At 41.3% G+C, this 25,078-nt stretch overlaps 1 protein-coding gene across 9 annotated transcripts in view; it reads right to left on the bottom strand.

The window, feature by feature from the left end:
* The window catches only part of MCTP1 (multiple C2 and transmembrane domain containing 1), a 548,019-nt gene that overhangs the window by 341,846 nt on the left and 181,095 nt on the right, over window positions 1–25,078 (bottom strand). For all 9 annotated transcript variants that reach the window (XR_004001078.1, XR_004001076.1, XR_004001077.1 and 6 more), the window contains exon 2: window positions 14,121–14,235. Coding sequence is in view for 6 of the 9 variants with exons in the window: in XM_030567942.1 (XP_030423802.1) it covers window positions 14,121–14,235 (115 nt within the window). In the remaining 3 variants the exon portion in view is untranslated. The remainder of the gene's footprint in view (window positions 1–14,120; window positions 14,236–25,078) is intronic.

The raw sequence follows: 25,078 nt of genomic DNA, 5'->3' as shown, positions 1-25,078 counted from the left end.
ATCACAAGTTTGTGTTTAAAAGCCACAAAAAATACCCACTATATGGCCAAATCGAGTTTCTTTTACATCTGTGACAGCAGTCTCCAAATATAATAAACTGAAAACTAGAAAAGGAGTAATGTATAGCTAGCCACTTTTAAAATATTATTGAACAGATGCAGACATATAATTTATGTTACTGTTTCAACTGAATTAATATACCAAAAGAAAAGCATTGTGAATTTGAAAAAGGTGTCCATTTACAAATACAAAGAGTATTTTATTATATGCTTTTTAGTGCTTTTATGAATTACCAGAGAGAAGGTTTGAAGGTTTCCATTTGCAATGCAGCAGAAACCAATTAGAAGAATAACTAGTCTGTTGAGAAGAGCAGGATAAAATGTGAATGATTAGGGTATGTCTACACTACGAAATTAGGTCGAATATATAGAAGTCCATTTTTAGGAAGCAATTTTATATAGTCGATTGTGTGTGTCCCCACTAAGTACTGTAGCCTACTGTCGACTTTCCGCTGCCCATTGGAAGTCTGAGTTGAGCTCCCAATGCCTGATAGAGCAAAAAACATTGTCGTGGGTGGTTTTGGGTGCATGTCATCAGTCGCCCCTCCCTCTGTGAAAGCAATTGTTTTGCACCTTTTTTCCATGTAAATGCCATACTGCTTTCAACAGATGGTGCAGTAGGATTGCTAACTGTCATCATCCAACCACCGCTTCTGCTTCAGCTCTGGTCTCTTGGGGCTGTGAATCCACCTCACAGGTCCTCTCGTCGTTCTTTATAAATATCTATTCTCGTGGCATCCCGTCATCATCCACCTCTTCTGCTGCAACTCTGCTCTCCTGCTCTTGCCTTGATAGCGAATTTCTCCAGGTTGTCTGTCATTGGCTCCCAGGAACGTATGTTCATCGGGAAATGTGTGCGGTGCCGACCATCATCATCCACCGCTTCTGCTGCAACTCTGCTCGCCAGCTGACGCCATACCACGGCAAGCATGGAGCCCGCTCAGCTTACTGCTGCTGTTGTGAGCATTGTAAATGCCTTGCGCATTATCCTGCAGTATGTGCAGAGCCTGCAAAAGTAGGGGAGGAGGCAACGACAGCACGATCACGATAGTGATGAGGGCATGAACACAGACTTCTCTCAAAGCAAGGGCCCTGGCAATTTGGAAATCATGGTGGTAATGCGACAGATTCATTCCGTTGAACACCAATTCTGGGCCTGGGAAATAAGCACAAACTGGTGGGACCGCATAGTGTTGCGGGTCTGGGATGATTCCCAGTGGCTTCAAAACTTTCGCATGCGTAAGGGCACTTTCATGGAACTTTGTGACTTGCTTTCCCCTGCCCTGAAGCGCAAGAATATCAAGATAAGAGCAGCCCTCACAGTTGAATTACCGTTGGGGGTGTTGAAATGCCTATAGTTATCCTTGGGAACCCAGCCTACCCCTTAATGCCGTGGCTAATGAAGCCATACACAGGCATCCTGGATAGCAGTAAGGAGCAGTTCAACTATAGCCTGAGCAAGTGCAGAATGGTGGTAGAATGTGCATTTGGAAGTTTAAAAGCTCACTGGCGCAGTTTACTGACTAGGTTAGACCACAGTGAACCAATGTTCCCATTGTTATTGCTGCTTGCTGTGTGATCCAAAATATCTGTGAAAGTAAGGAGGAGACATTTATGGCGTGGTGGGAGGTTGAGGCAAATCGCCTGGAGGGAGATTACGGTGTGACAATTCTGTTTGTTTCTCCTTGATGAAAACCCGCTCACTTGGTTGAGTACTTCTCTGTAAGCCAACCAACTCCCCCATTCGGTCACCACTTTCAGAGGCAAGAAAGTCATTCTTGTTTCAAAATCATGCATTCTTTGTTAATTCATCAGACAAATAGGAGGAAACTCGCAAGGTAGCCCAGGAGGGACGGGTGAGGAGAGAAGCACCAGGTAGGGTGATGGATGAGGGGAGGAGAGAAGGACAATGCCACACTACAGTTCAAAACTTATTGAATGCCAGCCTTCTGTTGCTTGGGCAATCCTCTGGAGTGGAGTGGCTGGGTGACCGTAGCCTCCCCTCTGCGTTCTTGGGCATCTGGGTAAGGAAGATATGGAACTTGGAGAGGAGAACAGGCAGTTATACAGGGGCTGCATCGGTGGTCTGTGCTCCTGCTGCCTTTCCTGCAGCTCCACCAGATGCCTGAGCATGTCAGTTTGCTCCCACATTAGGCTCATTAGCCCCTGGGATGGAGAGGATAGGGGGAGCGTAGAAACATTTACAGCTGCGGGAGGAAAAAAAAGGGAGAGTAGTATTTAAAAAGATGCCTTTGCTCTCTAAAATAAGACTATTTCACACTGAATCAAGTGATTCACATTACATAGCACATGTGCTTCACTCCCCTCCACCCAAACCACCACCCCACCTCTCAGCCAAACGTCAACAGCTCAGCATGAACGGGCCTTCACCCACAGCGTGACAAAGACTTTCAGAGTACCTCCATTTTGGGCTGTATTAGCAGGAGTGTTGTAAGCAAGACACGAGAAGTAATTCTTCCACTCTACTCCGATTAGGCCTCAACTGGAGTATTGTATTCAGTTCGGGGGCCACATTTTAGGAAGGATATGGATAAATTGGAGAAAGTCCAGAGAAGAGTAAAAAAATCATTAAAGGTCTAGAGAAAACATGACCTATGAGGAAAGACTGAAAAAAATGGATTTGTTTGGAAAAGAGAAGACTGAGAGGGGATATGATAACAGTTTTCAAGTATGTAAAAGGTTGTTACAAAGAGGAGGGAGAAAAATTGTTTTTCTTAACCTCTGAGGGTACGTCTACAGTATGAAATTAATTCAAATGTATTCTATTTGAATTTTCGGAAGCGATTTTATACATTCGGTGTTGTGTGTCCCCACTAAAGCACGTGAACAGTACCAAGGTTAGCATCAAATGTCAGAGCAGTGCACTGTGGGAAGCTATCCCACAGTTCCTGCAGTCCCCGCCACCCACTGGAATTGTGGGTTAAGCTCCCAGTGCATGATGGGGCAAAAACATTCTCACAGGTATTTCTGGGTGTATTCCATCACTCGCTCCTCCCTCCGTGAAAGCTACGGCAGACGCCATACTGACAGCAGATGGTGCAGTACGGTGCACCGCCTGTTTCCTAGAACTATGAATCCATCTCGCATGTCCTCTCATCTTTCTATCTACTCTTTTATCTAACCATTTCCCATCTTTTTCGGATACCATGAACCAAGCAGCACAGCTTCCACCGCAAACTCTGCTCTTCTGCTCTTACATCGCTAGCTAATTTTTCCATGTTGTCTGTCCTGGGCTCGCGTGCAAGCTACAGAAGGCAACAATTCCCCGTTGTTTTTCAGCCATCATGAACTGAGCTGCACAGCTTCCACCGCAAACTCTGCTCATGCTTCCGCTGCAAACTCTCCTGCTCTTGCAGCTCTAGCAAGCTTCCCAACTCCATGAAAGGTACAGAAGACAGCCATTTACCACCTTTTATTGGCCATCTTGAACCGAACAGGCCTCCTATGTTTTGCGCTCTTTTTCCAGGATTACCTATGCAGGTGCCATAGCACGGCAATCATGGAGCCCGCTCAGCTCTCTGCTGCAGTTTTGACCATTGTAAATACCTTGCGCATTATCCAGCAGCATGTGCAGTAGCTGCAAAACCGAATGAGGAAGCGATGATAGAGGACATGGACACAGACATTCCTAGAAGCACAGTATGTGGCAATTGGGAGATCATGGTGGCACTGGGCCAGGTTCATGGCACGGAACGCCGATTTTGGGCCCGGGAAACAAGCACAGACTGGTGGGACCACACAGTGTTGCAGGTCTGGAATGATTCCCAGTGGCTACAAAACTTTCATATGCATAGGGCCACTTTCATGGAACTTTGAGACTTTCTGTCCCTTACCCTGAAGCACAAAGACACCAAAATGAGAGCAGCCCTCACAGTTGAGAAGCACTGTGGAAGCTTGCAACGCCCAAAAGCTACCAGTCAGTCGGGAGCTTATCTGCGAATCCAGGACTGCATGATCTCCTGTGATGGTGGACTCTGCATGGTCCTCTGTGCTGATACTGACCAAACAAGAAATGAAATTCAAAGATTCCCGGGGCTTTTCCTGCCCACCTGGCTAGTGCATTGGAATTGAGAGTGTTGTCCAGAGCGGTCACAAGGGAGCATTCTGGGATAGTTCCTGGAGGCCAATAATGTTGAACTGCGTCCACAATCCCTTTAACCTGGGATTGCGATCTCGATTTAAGCGCTACTCCACTTGCTGAGGAGGAGTACAGAAATTGGATTAAAGAGCCCTTTAAATCAAAAAAACGGTTTGGTCATGTGGATGGAATCATTGGTATTTTTTTCGAATTAACTCAGCTAATTCTGAAATAACAGACTAATGTAGACCAGGCCTGAGGATAGGACAAGCAGCAATGGGCTTAAATTGCAGCAAGGATGGTTTAGGTTGGACATTAGGAAAAACTTCCCACTGTCAGGGTGGTTAAGCATTGGAATAAATTTCCTAGGGAGGTTGTGGAATCCATCTGTGGAGATTATAAAGAGCACGTTAAACAAACACCTGTCAGGAATGGTCCAGATAATTAGTCTGGCGAGGAGTCAACAACTGATGAAGTCAGTTATTTCTTTGATGCAATGCTATTTCTTTACAAAAGTTTTACACAGGTTCCATTTCTTTGAACACCATAGGTACAACAACAGGTGTCCTCGTTTGTAAATCCAAGTCTGTTTTCCAGCCAATCCTGTGCTCCATGGAGTCTTATCTCTGCTCCTTCTCAGGGCTATGTTACCAGATGATTTATCTGTTTTTATTATAGATTTCTGAATGCTTTCTTCTTCTGACACACACAGCTGAATCAATCACATTGAGCCCCTTCACTAGGGTTGCCTACTTTCTAATAGCAAAAACCCAACACCTTTGTCCCACCCTTTCACAAAATAACAATCATATTATCGGAGAAAGTGTTTTCAGAGAGCCAGACTCTTACTCTGACTCACATCACGTAATAATGTATTATGTGTAAGCACATACTGGCACTGAGAATAGCAGAGCTACTAGAGAATAACGGAGCTTCTCGTACAGTAATATAGTACTCAATAAGAACAGGAGTACTTGTGGCACCTTAGAGACTAACAAATTTATTTCAGCATGAGCTTTTGTGAGCTACAGCTCACTTAGAAGTGATCCTTAGAAGTGAGCTGTAGCTCACGAAAGCTCATGCTGAAATAAATTTGCTAGTCTCTAAGGTGCCACAAGCACTCCTGTTTTTTTTGCGGATACAGACTAACACGGCTGTAACTCTGAAACCTGTCATAGTAGTCAATGTAATTAAGGGTGGTAGAAATTGACACTCAAAATTTTTATTGATGCTCTGATGGAATAAATGCAACACCTACCATGAAACTGAAATACTTATGAAAAAATGGAAACGCCTTCTACCTTTTATTCTATAAAAAAGTTCAAAAGCATTTAATATGGCAAGTAATTTTCAGATTTGTAATTATCCTGTTTTGGCATATTGTCAATTTAGGTACTCATATGACCCCTATATCTGTAGCATCTGAATGCGATAAACATATTGTGGGTGAAATCAGGCACTAAATCTAATCAGGCACTAAAATCAGACACTCAAATACATTTTTTAAAAGGATAAAAAGTCTTTAATTATATGTTTCAATACTGTGTTCATTTAAAAATATATTTTTTCTGTATGTATCCAGCCATATATCCATTTTTCTAGATGGAAACTGGCCTTTGTCTCCATCATCACCAGAAGTTACTACATTTTTTTCTTTGAGTGGAGGAAGGCCAGAGGCAGGAAGGATCAAAAATTTCCTGTGGACAATGGCCAAGTTTTTCAAACTTGAGTGCCTAAGGTTAGGTTAGACACTAATTACAATAAATAAGTTGATATTTTAGAAGTAGTGAGCATGAGCACTGAATAATCTGCAGCTCAAAAAAATTATTTTTTTAAAAATCAGGCCACTGATCTGGATATCTAAATACCATATGGATTCTCCCCTAAGATGTGTTACAGGAATGTAGGAAATCCACAGGACCAGATTTTATTCTAGAATTGTTTAATTGAATACATCACTATGAAAAGGCAGATTTCCATCCAATTCTGAGCAGGGATCGTGAGCAACAGAAGCCATCTACGAACACTGAAAAGCATGCCAGCTATACACCGTGCACCACAGAGGTATGTTACAGTTTAAATAATTATAAAATGTTAAATAGGACAAAATTTCCATTTGTTCTACTACTTATTCTTATTAATGCAATATTTTCACTGCAATAGGTTGTATCGGCACAGGGATGTATATTTAAAAAAGTCTTAGATTTAGATGCCAGTCCTTTGTCAAAACCTTGAAACACAGAATCCTGCACCTGTGCAAAAATCTCAAGGAAGTTAATAGGACTACGAACAGGTCAGGGGTCCTAGTTAGCAGATCTCAATGCAAGATGCCTATATTATAAAATGCAATGAGACAAACAACCAGTGGGCAGGCCTGTAAGGAGACTCAGGAAACAAATGAGCTTCTGTCTCGACTAGTAGTCGAAAGCAAATAATACTCCTCTGCTGAGATGGACTACGAGTCCAACAATTTTCGTCTGACAGCCTCCCGATCCTGCCAGGATGCAGCACTCTGCCCTGAATCCCACCTAGAAATTTAGACTTCTTAGCTTGAAATGAGTCAGACAAGCAACATGAGAAAGAGCCTAGAACAACAGTAATTTGAAGGACAGATATTGTTAATTCAGCGTTAAGAGCTTCTTACTATTTTCCTCCCACAACTGATGCAGCTACCTGCTATGCTCATCACTGATATGATTAGGAGGAGATTAAAAGAGAAGTAAATCTAGCACTGTTTTCTCCTGAGAATGCTAAGGAAAAGACCCAACTCCTTATCAAGAAGACTTTAACATGACTGTACCCAGGTCTAAGTGTCCCCATGGGACGAGACAGTAATATGACACTGTAGACAGGGCACTGATTTAGGACTTTAGGCAAGCCAAATCATCTCTCTGTCCATCAGTTTCCCTTCCCCATACTTGTGTGTATCGACTACTTAGAGAGGGTGATCTCTTAGTTGAGCACAATGGGGTCCAATCTTGAATGGGACTTCCAGGCACTACTGTAATATAAATAATTAATAAAAATAACAATAGGGTATTTCAAACAGGAATTGGGCAAAACATTGTTTGACCCACCCAAATAGTCTGCTGCTGGATTCCTCTCAACATTGCAGCACAAACTTGATCTTCTCTGTACCCTGGTGATCTTGAGTGTTTTGTTTCCTGGTTTTAAGGTAGTTAGGTGGGCAGCCAATTGGACGAGAATGCAAGTTACAACTGCAGCTCCGCTCTAAACAGGATGGCTGCTATATGACGTGGATCACTCAACTACTAATAGTAATGTTTATTAGATATGACTTTCTTCTGAGTAAGTGCAAAGAATTTTCTATCTAGTTTAACTGAGAAAGTGTGTTTCCTGTCATATATAGTATTTATGTATCGTTTTCATTGTGTATTTGTGCCACAGATCATTGTATCTGAATAATACTGCTGATTTCTCTTAGTTTTTATTAAATTTAATCAGGAAGGTTACCTCACTAAGCTGTGATGGACTCCCTGTTGAGGTGGGAAGCACCAAAGTGGTGTGCTAGACTCTTTTTTTAAAATTATCTTGGGGGATAATACCTACAGATCACTATTTCCAGGTGAGGAAGCATGGATGATGGAAAGAAGGATGCACTGAAAAGGAAGAACTACCTTTAGACATCCTGATTTTGAGAAGCCCCCTTCCAAATACTAATTACTTTCAGGAGCAAAACTGGCTCAAAGAATCTGTTTTTTCACTGGGATAAGATTCCTTCCCCACAAGATCTGACAACAGCCTGTCATAAACAGATAGCTAAGGGTTAATGTCTCTTTCACCTGTAAAGGGGTAACACCAGTAACCTGAAACACCTGACCAGAGGACCAGTCAGGAAACAATACTTTTTCAAATCTGGGTGGAGGGAAGTTTTGAGTGTGAGTTCTTTGTCCTTTGTCTTGTGTCTGACCCTCTCTGCTATGAGAGTGATTTTTCTATTTCCTGGCTTTCTAATCTTCTGTTTCCAAGTTGTAAGTACAAGATAGTAAGACAATAAGGTTTATATTGTTTTTTTTTTGTATTTACATGTGTGTAGTTGCTGGAATGTGTTAAATTTTATTCATTTTGGATAAGGGTGTTTATTCATTTTTTTTCTTTTAAGCAAATGACCCTGTATTTGTCACCTTAATACAGAGAGACCATTTTTATGTATTTTTTCTTTCTTTTTATATAAAGCTTTCTTTTTAAGACCTGTTGGAGTTTTTCTTTAGTGGGGACTCCAGGAAATTGAGTCTGCAGCTCACCAGGGAATTGGTGAGAGGAAGAAGTCAGGGGGAAAATCTCTTTGTGTTAGATTTACTAAGCCTGACTTTCCATACTCTCTGGGTGAGGGGGGAAGTACTTGTGTTTCCAGGACTGGAAACAGGGAGGGGGGAGTCCCTCTCTTTAGATTCACGGAGCTTGCTTCTGTATATCTCTCCAGGAACCCAGGGAGGGAATACCCGGAGCGGGGAAGGGAAATGGTTTATTCCCCTTTGTTGTGAGACTCAAGGAATCTGAGTCTGGGGGTCCCCCAGGGAAGGTTTTGGGGAGACCACAGTGAGCTAGGAGACCACTGTATAATTCCTGGCTGGTGGCAGCTTTACCAGGTCCCAGCTGGTAACTAAGCTTGGAGGTTTTCATGCTAACACCCATATTTTGGACGCTAAGGTCCAGATCTGGGGAAAATGTTATGACATGGTGGCAGCCGTGGGATACATAGAATCCAGAAGCCAGTAGGAATAATATATTTTTCTTTTCTCTGCAAGGGGCTTTTAAGCAGAGAGGGTTTGGTTTCAAAAGGAACCAGAGAGAATTTTTTTTTCTGTTCTCTCCTGGCAGTAGCTTGCATATTAAGCAAGGAACCATTAAGCTGTGACAAACGGGTCTTTTGTCAGACAATAGCACTCCCATTAGGAGTCAAGTACCAGCACAATACACATGCAAATAAAGTGGTTTTTCTGGTTTACTTTACATTTAAAAGATTAGCTAGAGGAAGAAAGGGAAAAAGGCACTGTTGCTAGGCAGACCCCAGGAGGCAACAGAACCAGCAGTTCACACAATAAACACCAGAGGGCACCACAACACAAGAAAACAGGAACCATACCTTCCAAGACAAAAATGGAGGCCGAAGAACAAATCAAAGAAGCAGACCACAGGCGACAACTGGAACAAAGAGAAAAAGAGGTGGAGCTGAAAGAAAAAGAAGAACAGATCAAACAGGCAGCCCATAAAAGAGAACAAGAAGCCAAAAATGCAGCCCACCACAGAAAACAAGAAGAAGAAGAGGTGGCCCACCGCCGAGAAATGGAAAAACAACAAAAAGAAAGTGCAGAGAGGGAAAAACAGAGAAAACATGAACTGGACTTAGCGCAGGCTGGGCAGCATGCTCCAGCCAATCCTAACAACCCTTCGCCAATTATGGTTCCACATCCCAAGACATTTCCCACCTACAAGGCAGGTGATGACACCGAGGCCTTCTTGGAAAATTTTGAAAGAGCCTGTCTTGGGTACAGCATCCCTGAAGACCAGTACATGGTAGAACTGAGGCCACAGCTCAGCGGACCTTTAGCAGAGGTGGCGGCTGAAATGCCTAAGAAGAAAATGAACGACTATAAACTTTTTCAAACCAAGGCCAGATACAGAATGGGGATAACCCCAGATCATGCCCGTCAGCATTTCAGAACCCCAAAGTGGAAACCAGATGTGTCATTTCCCAAACACGCCTACTACGTTGGGAAAAATTATGAGGCCTGGATATCAGGAAACAATGTTAAATCCTTGGACGAACTGCACCTCTTCATACAAATAGAGCAGTTCTTGGATGGTGTTCCTGAGGACATAACACGGTACATACAAGATGGAAAACCCAAAAATCTCACCGAGGCGGGGGAGATTGGAGCTAGATGGATGGAAGTGGCAGAAAGCAAGAAAGCTACTGTCAAGGGGAGCGAATACCCCAGAGGGCACACCAACAATAAGCCCTACAACCGAGGGCAACCAAAGACCCCATCTACAATCCAAGTAAAGCCACGGATGCCCTATTCTTCCACCTCACCAGTCTCCAGTAACTCACCTCGACCCAGTGACCAGTCAAGCTGGAAGATGCTTCAAGTGTAATTAACTGGGACATATAAAGGCCAACTGCCCAAAAAACCCCAACTGGGTGCAAGTCATTACACCACCATCACTCAAAAGATCCCCAGGCCCAGATGCCTCTCAAATACCCTTGGAGCGAAGGGAAATTTTGAGAGTGGGCAGAAAGAAGGTTACTGCGTGGAGAGACACAGGGGCACAAGTGTCAGCTATCCACCAATCCTTCATCGACCCCAATTTGTGTTAGATTTACTAAGCCTGACTTTGCATACCCTCTGGGTGAGGGGGGAAGTACTTGTTTCCAGTCCTGGAAACACAGGGAGGAGGGAGTCCCTCTCTTTAGATTCACGGAGCTTGCTTCTATATATCTCTCCAGGAACCCAGGGAGGGAATACCCGGAGGGGGGAAGGGAAATGGTTTATTCCCCTTTGTTGTGAGACTCAAGGAATCTGAGTCTGGGGGTCCCCCAGGGAAGGTTTTGGGGAGACCACAGTGAGCTAGGCACTGTATAATCCTTGGCTGGTGGCAGCTTTACCAGGTCCCAGCTGGTAACTAAGCTTGGAGGTTTTCATGCTAACACCCATATTTTGGACGCTAAGGTCCAGATCTGGGAAAAATGTTATGACAAGGCCTAGTTTATAAGGGCCAGATGAAGGAAACATGCTAACAAACATTCTCTGGAAGTGTCCACCACTGTAAGGAATCCAGGACCAGTGGTGGCACATGGATCAATCCATGCAAAGAGTGAAGAGTTAGACAGTAAACTGTCCTGAGCCACATTTGAAGAGGGCTAAAAGGCAACCTTGAAAATTGGACCACTTGCATGCAAGCAGACATGTGGACCAAGAACCTCAAGCACATCCAAACTGTTGTGTAAAGCTCAGACTGCAGACTGAGACAAAGGTGGTGAATCATTTTAAAATAGCCAGTCTGCAAGCTTGTAGAATCTTACGGGGCTCCAATGAACTTGATAGGCTGAGTGGGAACCAAACTTTTTCTCACCCCACTGGATATTGCAATTCATAGTACACAGGTTTCACCCTTGAAACCTGTCCAGTCTCCTCTGTTGGAGTCTTCAGTCTTCTGAGTGTCCTTGTTGCTTGCAGCACAAGTGAGGAGGAAGCAAAAAGGCCAGGCTGGGGCCACTGTGTTCTCTTTTATACCCTTAGTCTCATGTGCTTGGAGAACACAAGTCCATGTCTGGCGGACATTGCTGAGTCCCCAGGCGAAGTTGAGCAATTGCACTGGTGTGGCCTTGTCCAAGCATGTCATTGCATTGTAGTTTTGTTTCTGGACAATGGCTGCTGATGGCTGTTCAACACATGCCCAGCCACTGGTTACTTTTTTCTTGTTGCTGCTGGAGAGCTACGATCTGATTGATTCTCCATCTTACAGCATGTTTTAGTGACAACCATACAACACAATCACATAACTTCATATGCACTAAAGATATGTATATTTAGATAGAACAATGACTTTTGGCAAATCATAACCTTTCTCCCGATACCTCACATGGCATGCTTTATATGCAAGATCAAAATTATATATAAATAAGGAATACAGGGATTACAAGGTGCTCCTCCAAGATATAGAATGTCACAAGAGCAATGTCTGTAACGTTGCTCCAGATCAAGGAGTCAAAATCGGGACATCTGGTCACCCCACCACCTTCTGTCCTGGCCTACACAAGGCTAATGCAGAGCATCTCTGCAGTGTGCAGGGAGTTCAGATGCTCTCTAGCATGGTTGCCTGATTAATGCCCCCAAATTTCTAAAGGCCTACCAAAAGAATTAAACTTCTAAATTATAGAAGAAAAATAATAACAAAATGTAATTATGCTAGTTATAAAAATATTGCTCACACAAAAAGCAAGAAATTTGTATTCATATTTTAATTTCAAGTTTAAATAAAATAAGTTATGTTTTTATTCTAATGAATTTGATTCAGAGACTGAGTCAATTATATGGGCATCTTTCTACCTCATAGAACATCATAATATCTTGTTTTATGAACATCAAGCACACTTTGCTAATGTATCTATATACCACGAGGAAGAATAGAGTGATAAGTTATTTTTGAAACAGAGAGCCATATTCAGATCTGTTACACTGGTGTAAATCTGAAGTAACACCATTGATTTAAATTGAATTACTCCAGATTTACACCACTGTAGCTGAGACCTGAATCTAGCCAGGTAAATTTAGACTGATCATGTGATGTGACCAATAAGTCTTTCTTGGAAAGATTCTTAACAATATTATTGTTGCTATTATATTTCCCACACAGCTCCTCGGTATCTATTTCACAACAGATTCAAAGTATTTTTTAGTCAGATTTTCACATCAGACTGGCTCCTCATAAAAGTCTGAATATATGTTATGTTCAGATGGTCTGGTTTTCAATGGGAGCTGCAGATGCAGGTTCTGCAACACTGGAAAAAATATATATATATTAAACCGTGTATTCCTATAGGTCAATTTGCCCTGTAAGAATGTTTCCTTTTTTCTAAACTAGGGTGCCCAGTGCATGACCCAAATGCAACTTGTGAAGCACTAATATGTAGCCAGCAGCTGTAGACACACTGTATTTGCAAGACTATGACCAAAAAATGGATCAAGTAGAGTTTTTTTTAATGTATGTGCATTATTTATCTCAGGGAAACACTTTTGGGCATATTTGTTCTTAGCCAAACATTACAACCTAACACTTAGGGCTTGCCTACATGGAGACACTTAGGAAAGTTAACCCAGTTAACTAAATCTCCTGTGTGGATGCTCTCATTCAGAAGTAAAGCGTCCACAGTTCACTTTAGCTGTAGCTTCTGAATGAAATCATCCACACAGAGGATCAATATGGTTTAACTAATGCACTTTAAATTCACACCTTTAGTTCATTTGGGTTAACTTTCCTAAGTGTTCCCATACAGACAATGATCCCACACTTTCACAGGCCTTGGGTGGCAGGCCAGTCCTCGCCCACAGGCAACCTGCCAACCTAAAACATATTCTCACCAGTAACTGCACACTGCACCATAGTAACCCTAGCTCAGGAACCAATCCATGCAACAAACCTCGATGCCAACTCTGCCCACATATCTACACCAGCGACACCATCACAGGACCTAACCAGATCAGCCAAACCATCACTGGTTCATTCACCTGCACGTCCTCCAATGTAATACATGTCATCATATGCCAGCAATGCCCCTCTGCTATGTATATCGGCCAAACTGGACAGTCACTACGGAAAAGACACAAATCAGATATTAGGAATGGCAATATACAAAAACCTGTAGGAGAACACTTCAACCTCCCTGGCCACACTATAGCAGACCTTAAGGTGGCCATCCTGCAGCAAAAAAACTTCAGGACCAGACTTCAAAGAGAAACTGCTGAGCTTCAGTTCAACTGCAAATTTGACACCATCAGCTCAGGATTAAACAAAGACTGTGAATGGCTTGCCAACTACAAAACCAGTTTCTCCTCCCTTGGTTTTCACATCTCAACTGCTAGAACAAGGCCTCATCCTCCCTGATTGAACTAACCTCATTATCTCTAGCTTGCATGCATATATACCTGCCCCTGGAAATTTCCACTACATGCATCCGACGAAGTGGGTATTCACCCACGAAAGCTCATGCTCCAAAACGTCTGTTAATCTATAAGGTGCCACAGGATTCTTTGCTGCTTTTACAGATCCAGACTAACACGGCTACCCCTCTGATACTTGACCCCATACAGACAGGCCCTTAAAGACACTTTTCAGGTCAATAAGCCATTAGAAGTATTAGTACTGCATTTTATTCAACTACTAAAAACATAACTTACACGACACATATAAAACCACATTTATCAGCATATTCTTACCTCCACGATCCCGCGCTGCTAAATTTTGACCCCTTTTTAATGTAATGTCCAACTGGTACATTCCGGAATCAGCCAAGGGAAAATCTGCATTACTAGTTCCAATTGTATTTGTTCTCTGAAAGGCAAAAAAACCACAACAAAATAACTATATAATACATATGGCAGAATAAAGAACAAAAAATACATCCTAGAACTAAGGCTGCAAAACCCCAAGCCCAAAATCCTGCAGAACCCCAAGCCCACACAAAGTCCCTCTGACTTCACTGGAACTCCTCACAGGGACACCAATATCCACTCACATGGAGTCAATTACAGGTTTGCGGTCTAATGGAGTGGAGCCAGGCATATGCATTCATGAAGAGAGCTCTGAACTTCCCGCCCAATCTAGATTAGTGCAGAACAAGTAATGTACGTTACAATAGTGATGACTACAAAATGCTCGACCTAATCAACACCATTTTTATCCATTAACTACTTCACTGGAACCATAAAATATAAAAGGTCAAGATTAAGGCTTCAATATATGTGGGAATTTACTAGTTCTTGAAATAATCAGGAACTTTCAGGAACTGAGCTGTAGCTATTCGCCTGAATAACAAAAGAAAAATAACAAGGAGTCTGGTGGCATCTTAAAGACTAACAGATTTATTTGAGCATAATGCATCTGAAGAAGTGGGTTTTTTACCTACAAAAGCTTATGCCCAAATAAATCTGTTACTCTTTGAGGTGCCACTGGACTCCTTGTTGCTTTGGGGATATAGACTAACATGGCTACCCTCTGATAAAAGAAAAATAGCCTTTCCTGTATCTGTCAGAACAAAACAAATTATGAAATCTGAATCTACTGGTTAATATCGCCAACATTACTTTCTTAAAACTCCCACACTCCACCGTGTCACTTGAAGTGAGAAGTATTTTCTTCCACACAAGTATCCACAATAGACACCCCAGAACCAGACCTATATCTTTATTGTGATATCTGCCATTCCTTTAAGTTAGTACTGAAAGATAAAGCTTAGACATCTGAAGAAGCAGAGAGTCTGAAGGAAAATTTAGTCTTCTTCTCTAGCATCCTAGAATGTAGTGAGGGTCTTGAAAGATATTATCTTCAATATGAAGTCAAATAAAAACATTGAAATGGCAGATAGCAGAAGGCCTTTAATATCTTCTGTTTCATAGAATGTGTAATCATTAAGTGTTTAAGCTCTCAGACAACTAGAAATCCTCTAAGGGAAACAATGCTTGAACAATTACTTTTCAGCTGCAAAGAGTCCTGTGGCACCTTATAGACTAACACCTTATAGACTAACAGACGTATTGTTAGTCTATAAGGTGCCACAGGACTCTTTGCTGCTTTTACAGATCCAGATTAACACGGCTACCACTCTGAACTTTTCAGCTGTATACTGCACTTTGAAATTACTTTGTTATGTTGGTAGTTTGTCTCATTCTATTTAGGAATAATCTTATTAGCTAAATGATAGTACAGTTCTTGGATCCAACTTAATTCACAATGAAAATATGGATGAATTTTTCTCTCAAAAGAAAATAGTTTATTTAGCTAATACAACCATCACTACCATAGAACTCTGAAATAGAATACAAATTGTACAGAAACATGAGCATGATGAAAATATGATGTCTGATTAAAAAGATCAGGAGAGACAGACCAATTATAAACCACATTTTATGTTTAGTAGACATTGCATTAAACTCTCTTGATCAGTGCTTTTATCAAATCAGTGAGAGTGCTGCTTTAATTTTCAGTTAAAGGTCTAAACCAGCAGTACATTTTTCAATAGTCTAAATTTAAAATAAATGGATCTTCAGTTATAACTTGTTACTGACTCATGACATTTTTAAATGGATTTTCTTACATGTCCTAAAAATGCATCATTTCAGTGAGTTTTGTCTAAATTCACAAGCAAAAATCTTTAGTTAGTGTTAGTTAAGGGTGCTATGATCAATAAACTGAACCATAAAAAAATAGGAAATACAAAATTAAGATTAAAAAGTATTAAAAGATTTCAAAATCAAGCACTCTTAATTTAGGATATGCCAGAATGATGTTGCCCACACAACCTTAATTCAGACCCCATTATGATACAGCCTTTAATTACATGCAGAAGTGACTATCTGAAAAGTTTGGTGTACGTGACTTGCCCAGCATCACATAGGAACTCAGTGGCAGAGGAACAGATAGACTGCGTCTCCATAGGGGCATTCAACTGCCTTAACCATAAGATTGATACTCCTTTCTCTCAGTGCAACCCCCTGCCTCTTTCATTACAAATCTTCAAACTTCAGGTGAGCCAAGGTTCCTATAGACAACAGCTTACTTCACTACACAATCCTGAGTAGATCTGTCCTGTGCACTGAATGAACCAAGGTCCTTCTGAAGATAAACAATTATCTTTTGAAGAGAAACACCCAACTTATTCCAGTACAAATGGCTATTAGTCAAAATGGTACGAAACTTCCACCTTGTGCCCCCTTTCCCCCCACCCTTCCCCCTGGAGCATCGTTCATTATAAACTTTCAAAAAATAAATACTGCATAATGTGGCATTGTTCACGTATACTTCTTTCATTCTTTCATATAAAAAACTACATTTTATTTTACCTTTAGAATATCCAATTATTGTTATTAATAAAATTTATAAAATTAGAATGGCGAATTTCCGCCATACAACTGACAATATCAATATGACAAACTTTAACAACCTACACATGCATATTCGCACATGATAAACATATACACTCAAATATTTAACATACACACACAATTGACACAAAGTATTAGTGAAATGATGCAGCAGCAACTGCCAGAGTCTTAGATCTGAAACAACTCAATAAAAATTGTTAGCCTCAGTCGACAACCTCCTAAAACTAGTAAACTTAGCATTATGAACACCCTGTCAGAGCGGGTAATGGCTGCGCATGACAAGAAAAATGACATCATTGCCACTTTGTACTGTAGTGAAGCAGTACGCTTGTGCCCGCAATGGAGAGTTGGCATAGGCTATAGCTATAATGTACGAGAGAAGAATGACAAGTTAAAATGCAAGTTCAACAACGGTTCTCTTTTCTTTATTCATTCGTTTTCCAGCAACAGTGTAAAAAAAATTTGAGGCACCACTTTTTGCTGCCCCTAAATCTTGGCACTCTAGGCGGCTGCCTAGTGGTTACACCGGCCCTGATGGTCAGGGAGACACCTCCATGCTCCGGGTGACCCTAAACCTCTGACTGCCAGAAGCTTGGACTGAATGACAAAATTGCCCTGTTGTGTTCATTCCTTCTGAAGCATCTGGCACCAGCCACTGTCATAGACAGAATACTGGGCTAGATGGACTATTGATCTGACCCGGTATGACTGTTCTTATATAAAATTTGAAAAAAATAACCCCTTCTCACTTCTAGTTATGGAAGAAATGATGCCCCGTTTGTTTGTTTTTTATTTATGTATATACCCACCTACTTCATCCACCACTAGAGCTAGTTCAAATTTTTCTAACCTAATCTTTTTTAAAGATAAAAAATAGGGGTTTTTTTGTTTCAGTACCACTTCTTTTCTATTATAGCTATCTTCAAACATCATCCTTCTGAGGTAAGATCTTGAATCTAGAGCTGGCTAGAAAATGAAATCCCTTTTCATGAAAAATTTATTTTTGAGAATGAGGGAAAGTCATCCCAACCCAGGACAAAACTTTTTAAAAAAAAAGCAAACATTATCATGGAAAGACTAAAAAAAATTCCATTTGTGGAAAACAAACAAACAAACAAACAAACAAACAAACAAACAAACAAACAAACAAAAAAAGTGGGGGGGGGGACGGTTGTCTTCCTGTCTCCCTGCCTGAAAGGCTTTCTAACCTGGCTGCCAGAGAGTCAGGGAACTTGCACACTCAAGCCTCCTACCACTGGAAGATCTGCAGCTGGGAAGGCAGTGGGAAGAAAAGGAAGGCAGGGGTTCTCTGCCTCTCCTGGAGCTGGAGGGGAAGCAGAATTGTGCCTAGGGATCTCTCCCAGTCCAGCTCCCAAAGCTGGCAAGGGGAGGGAGGGGTGGAACGGGAGTGGTAAGGGAGTGGGTGGCAGAGTGCCTGGGCAATCAGCCTCACCAATCCTCTAGGAAAGCTTCTCTCAGTTTCACTTCACATGTGGACAGTCAAGGAGCTCTAAACTCAACTTTCCTGATGAAAAGTCAAAATCAGGGCCAAAATTTAAAATTTTAGTTTTGTGAAAAAGGCATTTTTCAACAGAAAAACATTCATTCAGGTGAAAAAAATTGTTCCTGATAGTTGGAGGCCATTGCTGAGGATGAATACTGACTTCCCTGGCACCAAGTGTCTGACTGCACTGAATCCAAGATACTCCAGAATTCATATCACTCTGTGTGTTTCCCTCATCTTTATATCTCTGTAGAGCCCTGGTCAGAAAAACTGTCAAGATGAAAAGTTAATTTTCTTCTTCACTTCCTTTTGCCTTGAGCTTTTCTCAGCCTGTTTCTCTCAGTGAATCTTGCAGAGGGCACTGGCTGGGTATTAGACAAACACATTAATGAACCAAAACTGCTAGTCTAAAAATCTGGCCTGGTCCACACTACGCTGTTAAACTGATTTTAACAGCGTTAAATCGATTTAACGCTGCACCCGTCCACACTACACTGCTCTTTATATCGATTTAAAGGGCTCTTTAAATTGATTTCTGTACTCCTACAAAACGAGAGGAGTAACGCTAAAATCGATATTACTATATCGATTTAGGGTTAGTGTGGACGCAAATCGACGTTATTGGCCTCATTATTTTACAGTAGCTACCCACAGTGCACCGCTCCAGAAATTGATGGTAGCCTCGGACCACGGACACATACTACCGAATTAATGTGGCTAGTGTGGACGCACACAATCGACTTTATAATATCTGTTTTATAAAATCGGTTTAAGCTAATTCGAATTTATCCTGTAGTGTAGACGTACCCTCTGAAATAAAGTTTGGACTTTTCTTCAAAAAGCTCTGCAGTCAGGGAGGACTGGCTGAGCCACCAGCTACTGAAAAGGCAGAAGGAAAAAAGAAAAAAAAAAGGAAAGGAACTTCAGGAAGTAGGGAATTTGCTTGGTGCCAGTGAATGACATGTTTTACCCCCATGCTGCATGCAGTTTGCAGTACCAACCCTGTAACAAACCTGTGGACCTTAGCACAAAAAAGGCTGATTTGCAGACCCATGCAGGTACAAAATGTTTGTCTTCAAGAATCCTAGTGTTCTTGGTAATGACAATCACTGATGTCATTATCTATTGAGGAGTTTCTGTTAATGCAACTGACACAGTTTAATCTATTTCAGCTTGTGAATTCTGATCCATATCTAAGTGTTACACCACATTTGAGCTTTTACAGAGAGGGAATTGCTCCCTTTTTGCTTATATATGATAGAAAACTCATTTATTTATCCTAAAGAATTTCTAGAGAAACTGCCGGACTCAGGCTGCAGTTTATACCATGGTATGTACTTTGTTGCTCAGGGAGGTTCTCTCTCTCTCTCCTCTGCCAGAGCCTGTGATATTCATCCAGGTGAAGCAAAGGATGGAAGTTTCACCTCCTGAGTTGAGAGTGTTTTGCCCAGATCTCCAAATTTGCAACATATTGTGCCACCCAATGAGCAATTGGATGACACGCCTTTAACAATTCAATGCCTTTACTATAACAACAATACACTAAAATGGTTTTTTATTACAAATAAAGGATGTGACGTAAATAAAAAGAATAAGCTAGTGGACTGTTAGTCTTATCCAAGCAGCAAAGAGCTTGCTTCAATAATACAGTCAAACAGCTTTTAGGGCCATTTCACATTAGAGAAAACACAATATCCTACTTCCAACATGCCATGTATTCACTAGACAAAATGCTGTTAAACTGAAACAGGTGGGGAATGTACTTTTCAAATTTTGAAGCAGACAACTAAAATTGCTGCTACACACAAACTATGTCATCATTTAAAAAGTGTGTTAAGGAAGATCAACACACAGTGAGTCTGATTCTGAGCTCAATTACACCAGTGAAGTTACGAGTTACATCTGTTGATACTGATGGAATTATACCAAAGTACAGCAAAATCAGAATTCAGACCATTAATCATAGAATATCAGGGTTGGAAGGGACCTCAGGAAGGTCATCTAGTCCAATCTCCTGCTCAAAGCAGGACCGATTCCCAACTAAATCATCCTAGCCAGGGCTCTGTCAAGCCTGACCTTAAAAACCTGTAAGGAAGGAGATTCCACCACCTCCCTAGGTAACCCATTCCAGTGCTTCACCACCCTCCTAGTGAAAAAGTTTTTCCTAACATCCAACCTAAACTTCCCCCACTGCAACTTGAGACCATTTCTCCTTGTTCTGTCATCTGCTACCACTGAGAACAGTGTAGATCCATCCTCTTTAGAACCCCCTTTCAGGTAGTTGAAGGCTGCTCTCAAATTCCCCCTCATTCTTCTCTTCTGCACACTAAACAATCCCAGTTCCCTCAGCCTCTCCTCATAAGTCATGTGTTCCAGTCCCCTAATCATTTTTGTTGCCCTCCGCTGGACTCTTTCCAATTTTTCCATATCCTTCTTGTAGTGTGGGGTATCTCCTTACAACCCATTTGAGAGTGGTTTCCAAGACCACACATTGGTTTAATGGCCCACAGGATCTTTATTGTTCTATCCAACAACATTTCTGTCCCTCTTTATGTGGTCATGAACACAGGCATTCTTCTTCAAGGCCCTTGCCTTGATGACACTAGCTTCTGTTTGTGAGAGGGTGGAGATGGATGGCATGAGAGAGATCACTTGATCATTACCTGTTAGGTTCACTCCCTCTGGGGCACCTGGCATTGGCCACTGTCAGTAGACAGGATACTGGGCTGGATGGACTTTTGGTCTGATCCAATATGGCCATTCTTATGTTCTTAATATTTCAAATATTTGCCCATCTAAAGAACTTGAGTAACGTAGTTAATCTGCAGCAACCTACACCTGACCTCCAAAAATGAATTCCTTCCAAAATAAAGGGCTCCTATACTGGAAAAAAGTGCTTACACATCAGAGGAATGTGTCTTTAAAGAAGTTAATAGGATATTTACAAGCTCATTTGGAGAAATATGAAAAGTAAGTATAAAGTTGCCATGTATACACATATCTACATGTATGTATCAGTAGTAGCTGACATAGCGGGCCAGGTCCTCAGCTGGTGCAAGTCAGCATAGCTCCATTGAAGCAGGCTTAGATGCAGGTCTGTGGCACTGTGAAAGAATAAGTGATACCCCTCTCTTTAAGTCAGAGGCCTGGGAGCTGGCCTGGCTGTCTGATTAGCCACAACCCATGGCACCTGTGAAAGAGGTGGACCTTAATTAGCAGACCCTTATATAGATAGATCAGCAAGGAATGGCTGAGTGAGGAGGAAATGCAATACCCTCCAGGAAATTGAGGGGTCAAAGCAGTGTCTCAATGGACTGCTACTGAAGTTACCATTGAGAGAAATTGCTCCAGAAAACCAAATAGACAAAAAAGGGAGACTGGATGGGAGCTTTGTATTGCTGAGGCTGAGGCAAAAGCCAGGAAATCTAGTTATTGGAACTACAGGTGTAAGAGGCTAATTTGGGGGAAGGATTGCTATTCTTGCACAGACTTTGAAGAAAGAATCTGCAAGAGTGATTATATTGTGCTACGAAGGCTTAGTTAAAGCTACCTAAACTGACAAAAAGCTTCCCTGGATTCCTTGAGAAAGCTCAATCAAATTAACCCCAGGGAGTGGGCTGACCCAGCAGAACAAAATGTAGTCCAATAAGAGAAGGTAATTATCAAATAGGCCTAAACCTTTACATGCAAAAGAGTCACAGTCTAAATCTGAGTGCACAGAGAATTAGGCCCTCTCTGTCAATATACAACACTGAGTGGGACTTTGTTTTGTTAACATTTTCAGGAAGGATGTTGTGGTTAAGAAAGAATTAAAATAACGGTGTAAAACAATGTGTAACTGTGCTATTAAAAAAAGTCTTTAAACAAACCATCAAAATTAAAATATAACTGATGGTTAACTCTCGAGAAAACCTGGGTGTCTGTAGTAAATATTGGTTTCCATTTTTGATTGAAAAGTAAGAGCTTCAAAAGTGTTTATTTTCCACATTACACTAATCATTTTTGATTCCCTACCAGAACTTCCTCCTGCAACCCAAATATTCTGACGTATGGATAATATTAACAATTGTAATTGGTACGTGAGATATTTCAGCAGTGCTTCATTTTATTTTATTTTTTGTTTCAGCTGAAGTGCTAACCCAACTTACCAGCAAGGGAAACCAAGTCAACAGCAACATTACTACTGCAACCAGATAAGGCTCAGCCACATGCCTCCATTCCTTGAATGCCCTCTAAAACTAGAAACAGTTTACCAAGCCACCACCCTTTTCTCATTCCAACCCCCTCTAAAACCTCACTCCTTCAACATGACCTATACAGAACGAGTTAATAAAATGTATAAAAAGAAAATTAAAAAATAAAGAACCAACAAGGAACACACTTTAAGTCACCACAAAATCCAAGTATTTCAGCTCTTGTCCTACCTCTCTCCTTTCCCATATTTTGTTTCTTATTCTCACTTGCTGTGTCATGTCAGAATTTAAGCCCCACACCTGAAATCTGTTGCATAAAAATCAAATGTTGCAATCGTGCAAAGCCCCACTGAAGTCAGTGACAGTCTTCATGGGCATAGCAGTCCACCCACGCTCAACAAATTGCAGGACTGGGGCCTTAGACTATAAACTTTTCAGGGCAGCCATGTCTTTATGGGCTAATGATTGTCATTTTAGGAGGAAGGGATTTACATGTTATGCCATTTTAAACATACTGTACTCTGGAAACTCCTGATGGATGTACCTTTGAAAATTCTTCTTCACCTGGCAAGTAGATTTACGAAAAACTGCCTCAAACAAGATAGTGTACTTCTCTCTCTGTGCCATCAAAAACAACTTCATAGCACATTTAATTAGTTTCTTGAATGAATCCCACAGCCTGAAAGCAGTCATATTTGTTATCCTCCCTCAAATTTCCATCATCTTCTGTTTCAATGATCACAAAAATCTTTTATAATTTATGTATAACAAAGTCACATTGTTTCAGCAGATGATGCCCTATCCCTCTAACAATACCAATCAACAGCTCTTATTCTAAGAAGCTGTGCTACAATAATCTTTATTGTTTTAGAAAACAGAAACAAATGACTTAGAAAAAAATTGTGTAGGAAGCTTGCACTTACTTCCCAGTGCCAGAAATCACAGAGAGCAAAACGCAGCTTCACAGCTCACTGTCCCAATATCTTCCACTGTACTCAAGGACAACAGAGAAATACATTTGCTGAAAGTTTTACTAAAATGATCAACAGTTAAATAGTTGGATAATAAATAGTTAAGGTTATCACTAAGTTTCATAGTTAACACTTAGGTTAATAAGGGCAATTCACACATCTATTAGTGTTTCAGAAAGACCATTCTGTATCAGATTATACTAGTTTTAAATTTGAAAAAGAAATTATGTTTTGCAGAAAACCTCTTTAAAAAAATGAAAGCTTAGATTTTGCTTAACTTTCTGCAACAAAAGGTGGATTCTGCAGCCAGTTCCACAAATGCAGCAAAGAATCCTGTGGCACCTGTAGACTAACAGACGTTTTGGAGCATGAGCTTTCGTGGGTGAATACCCACTTCGTCAGATGCATGTAGTGGAAATTTCCAGGGGCAGGTATATATATGCAAGCAAGCTAGAGATAATGAGGTTAGTTCAATCAGGAGGATGAGGCCCTGTTCTAGCAATTGAGGTGTGAAAACCAAGTGGGAGAAACTGGTTTTGTAGTTGGCAAGCCATTCACAGTCTTTGTTTAATCCTGAGCTGATGGTGTCAAATTTGCAGATGAACTGAAGCTCAGCAGTTTCTCTTTGAAGTCTGGTCCTGAAGTTTTTTTGCTGCAGGATGGCCACCTTAAGGTCTGCTATAGTGTGGCCAGGGAGATTGAAGTGTTCTCCTACAGGTTTTTGTATATTGCCATTCCTAATATCTGATTTGTGTCCATTTATCCCTTTCCGTAGAGACTGTTCAGTTTGGCCGATATACATAGCAGAGGGGCATTGCTGGCATATATTACATTGATGGACGTGCAGGTGAAACATATTCTCACCAGTAACTGCACACCGCACCATAGTAACTCTAGCTCAGGAACCAATCCATGCAACAAATCTCGATGCCAACTCTGCCCACCTATCTACACCAGCGACACCATCACAGGACCTAACTAAATCAGCCACACCATCACCAGTTCATTCACTTGCACGTCCACCAATGTAATATACGCCATCATATGCCAGCAATGCCCCTCTGCTATGTACATTGGCCAAACTGGACAGTCTCTACAGAAAGGAGATCACCGTGATTCAAACTCCTTGAATCACAACACAGAGAAATCAGGTTTTCCCCCCCCCCTTCTCTCGCCCTCCCAGGCATTCCCTCCCTGGGCTATCCTGGAGAGAGAGACAGGTTCAAGCTCCGTGAATCTAAACAAAGGGATTCCACCTTTCCCCCCTCCCTTCTCTCTCCCTGTCTCTCACCAATTTCCTGTTAAGTACAGACTCAATTCCCTTGAGCCTCAACAAGGGGAAAAAATCAAACAGGTCTTAAAAAACAAAACTTTTAATAAAAAGAAAGAAAAAAAAGTAAAAGTTGTCTCTGTAATTTAGATGGTAAAAGTTACAGGGTCTTTCAGCTTATAGACACTAGAGAGAAGCCTCCCCCCAGCAAAATACAATTTTAAATACTCCCAGCAAACTACACATTTGCAAATACAGAAAACAATCAAAAGACTAAACTCACCTTTTCCTGGTACTTACTAAAATTTGAACAGAAGAGATTTTCTCAGAAAGATTGGAGGAATCTGCTTACATGT

Source organism: Gopherus evgoodei, chromosome 6, assembly GCF_007399415.2.
Source record: "Gopherus evgoodei ecotype Sinaloan lineage chromosome 6, rGopEvg1_v1.p, whole genome shotgun sequence".
Lineage (NCBI taxonomy): Eukaryota > Metazoa > Chordata > Testudines > Testudinidae > Gopherus > Gopherus evgoodei.
The sequence above is the reverse complement of the archived record's forward strand: the minus strand, read 5'-3'. Positions and strand labels throughout refer to the sequence as shown.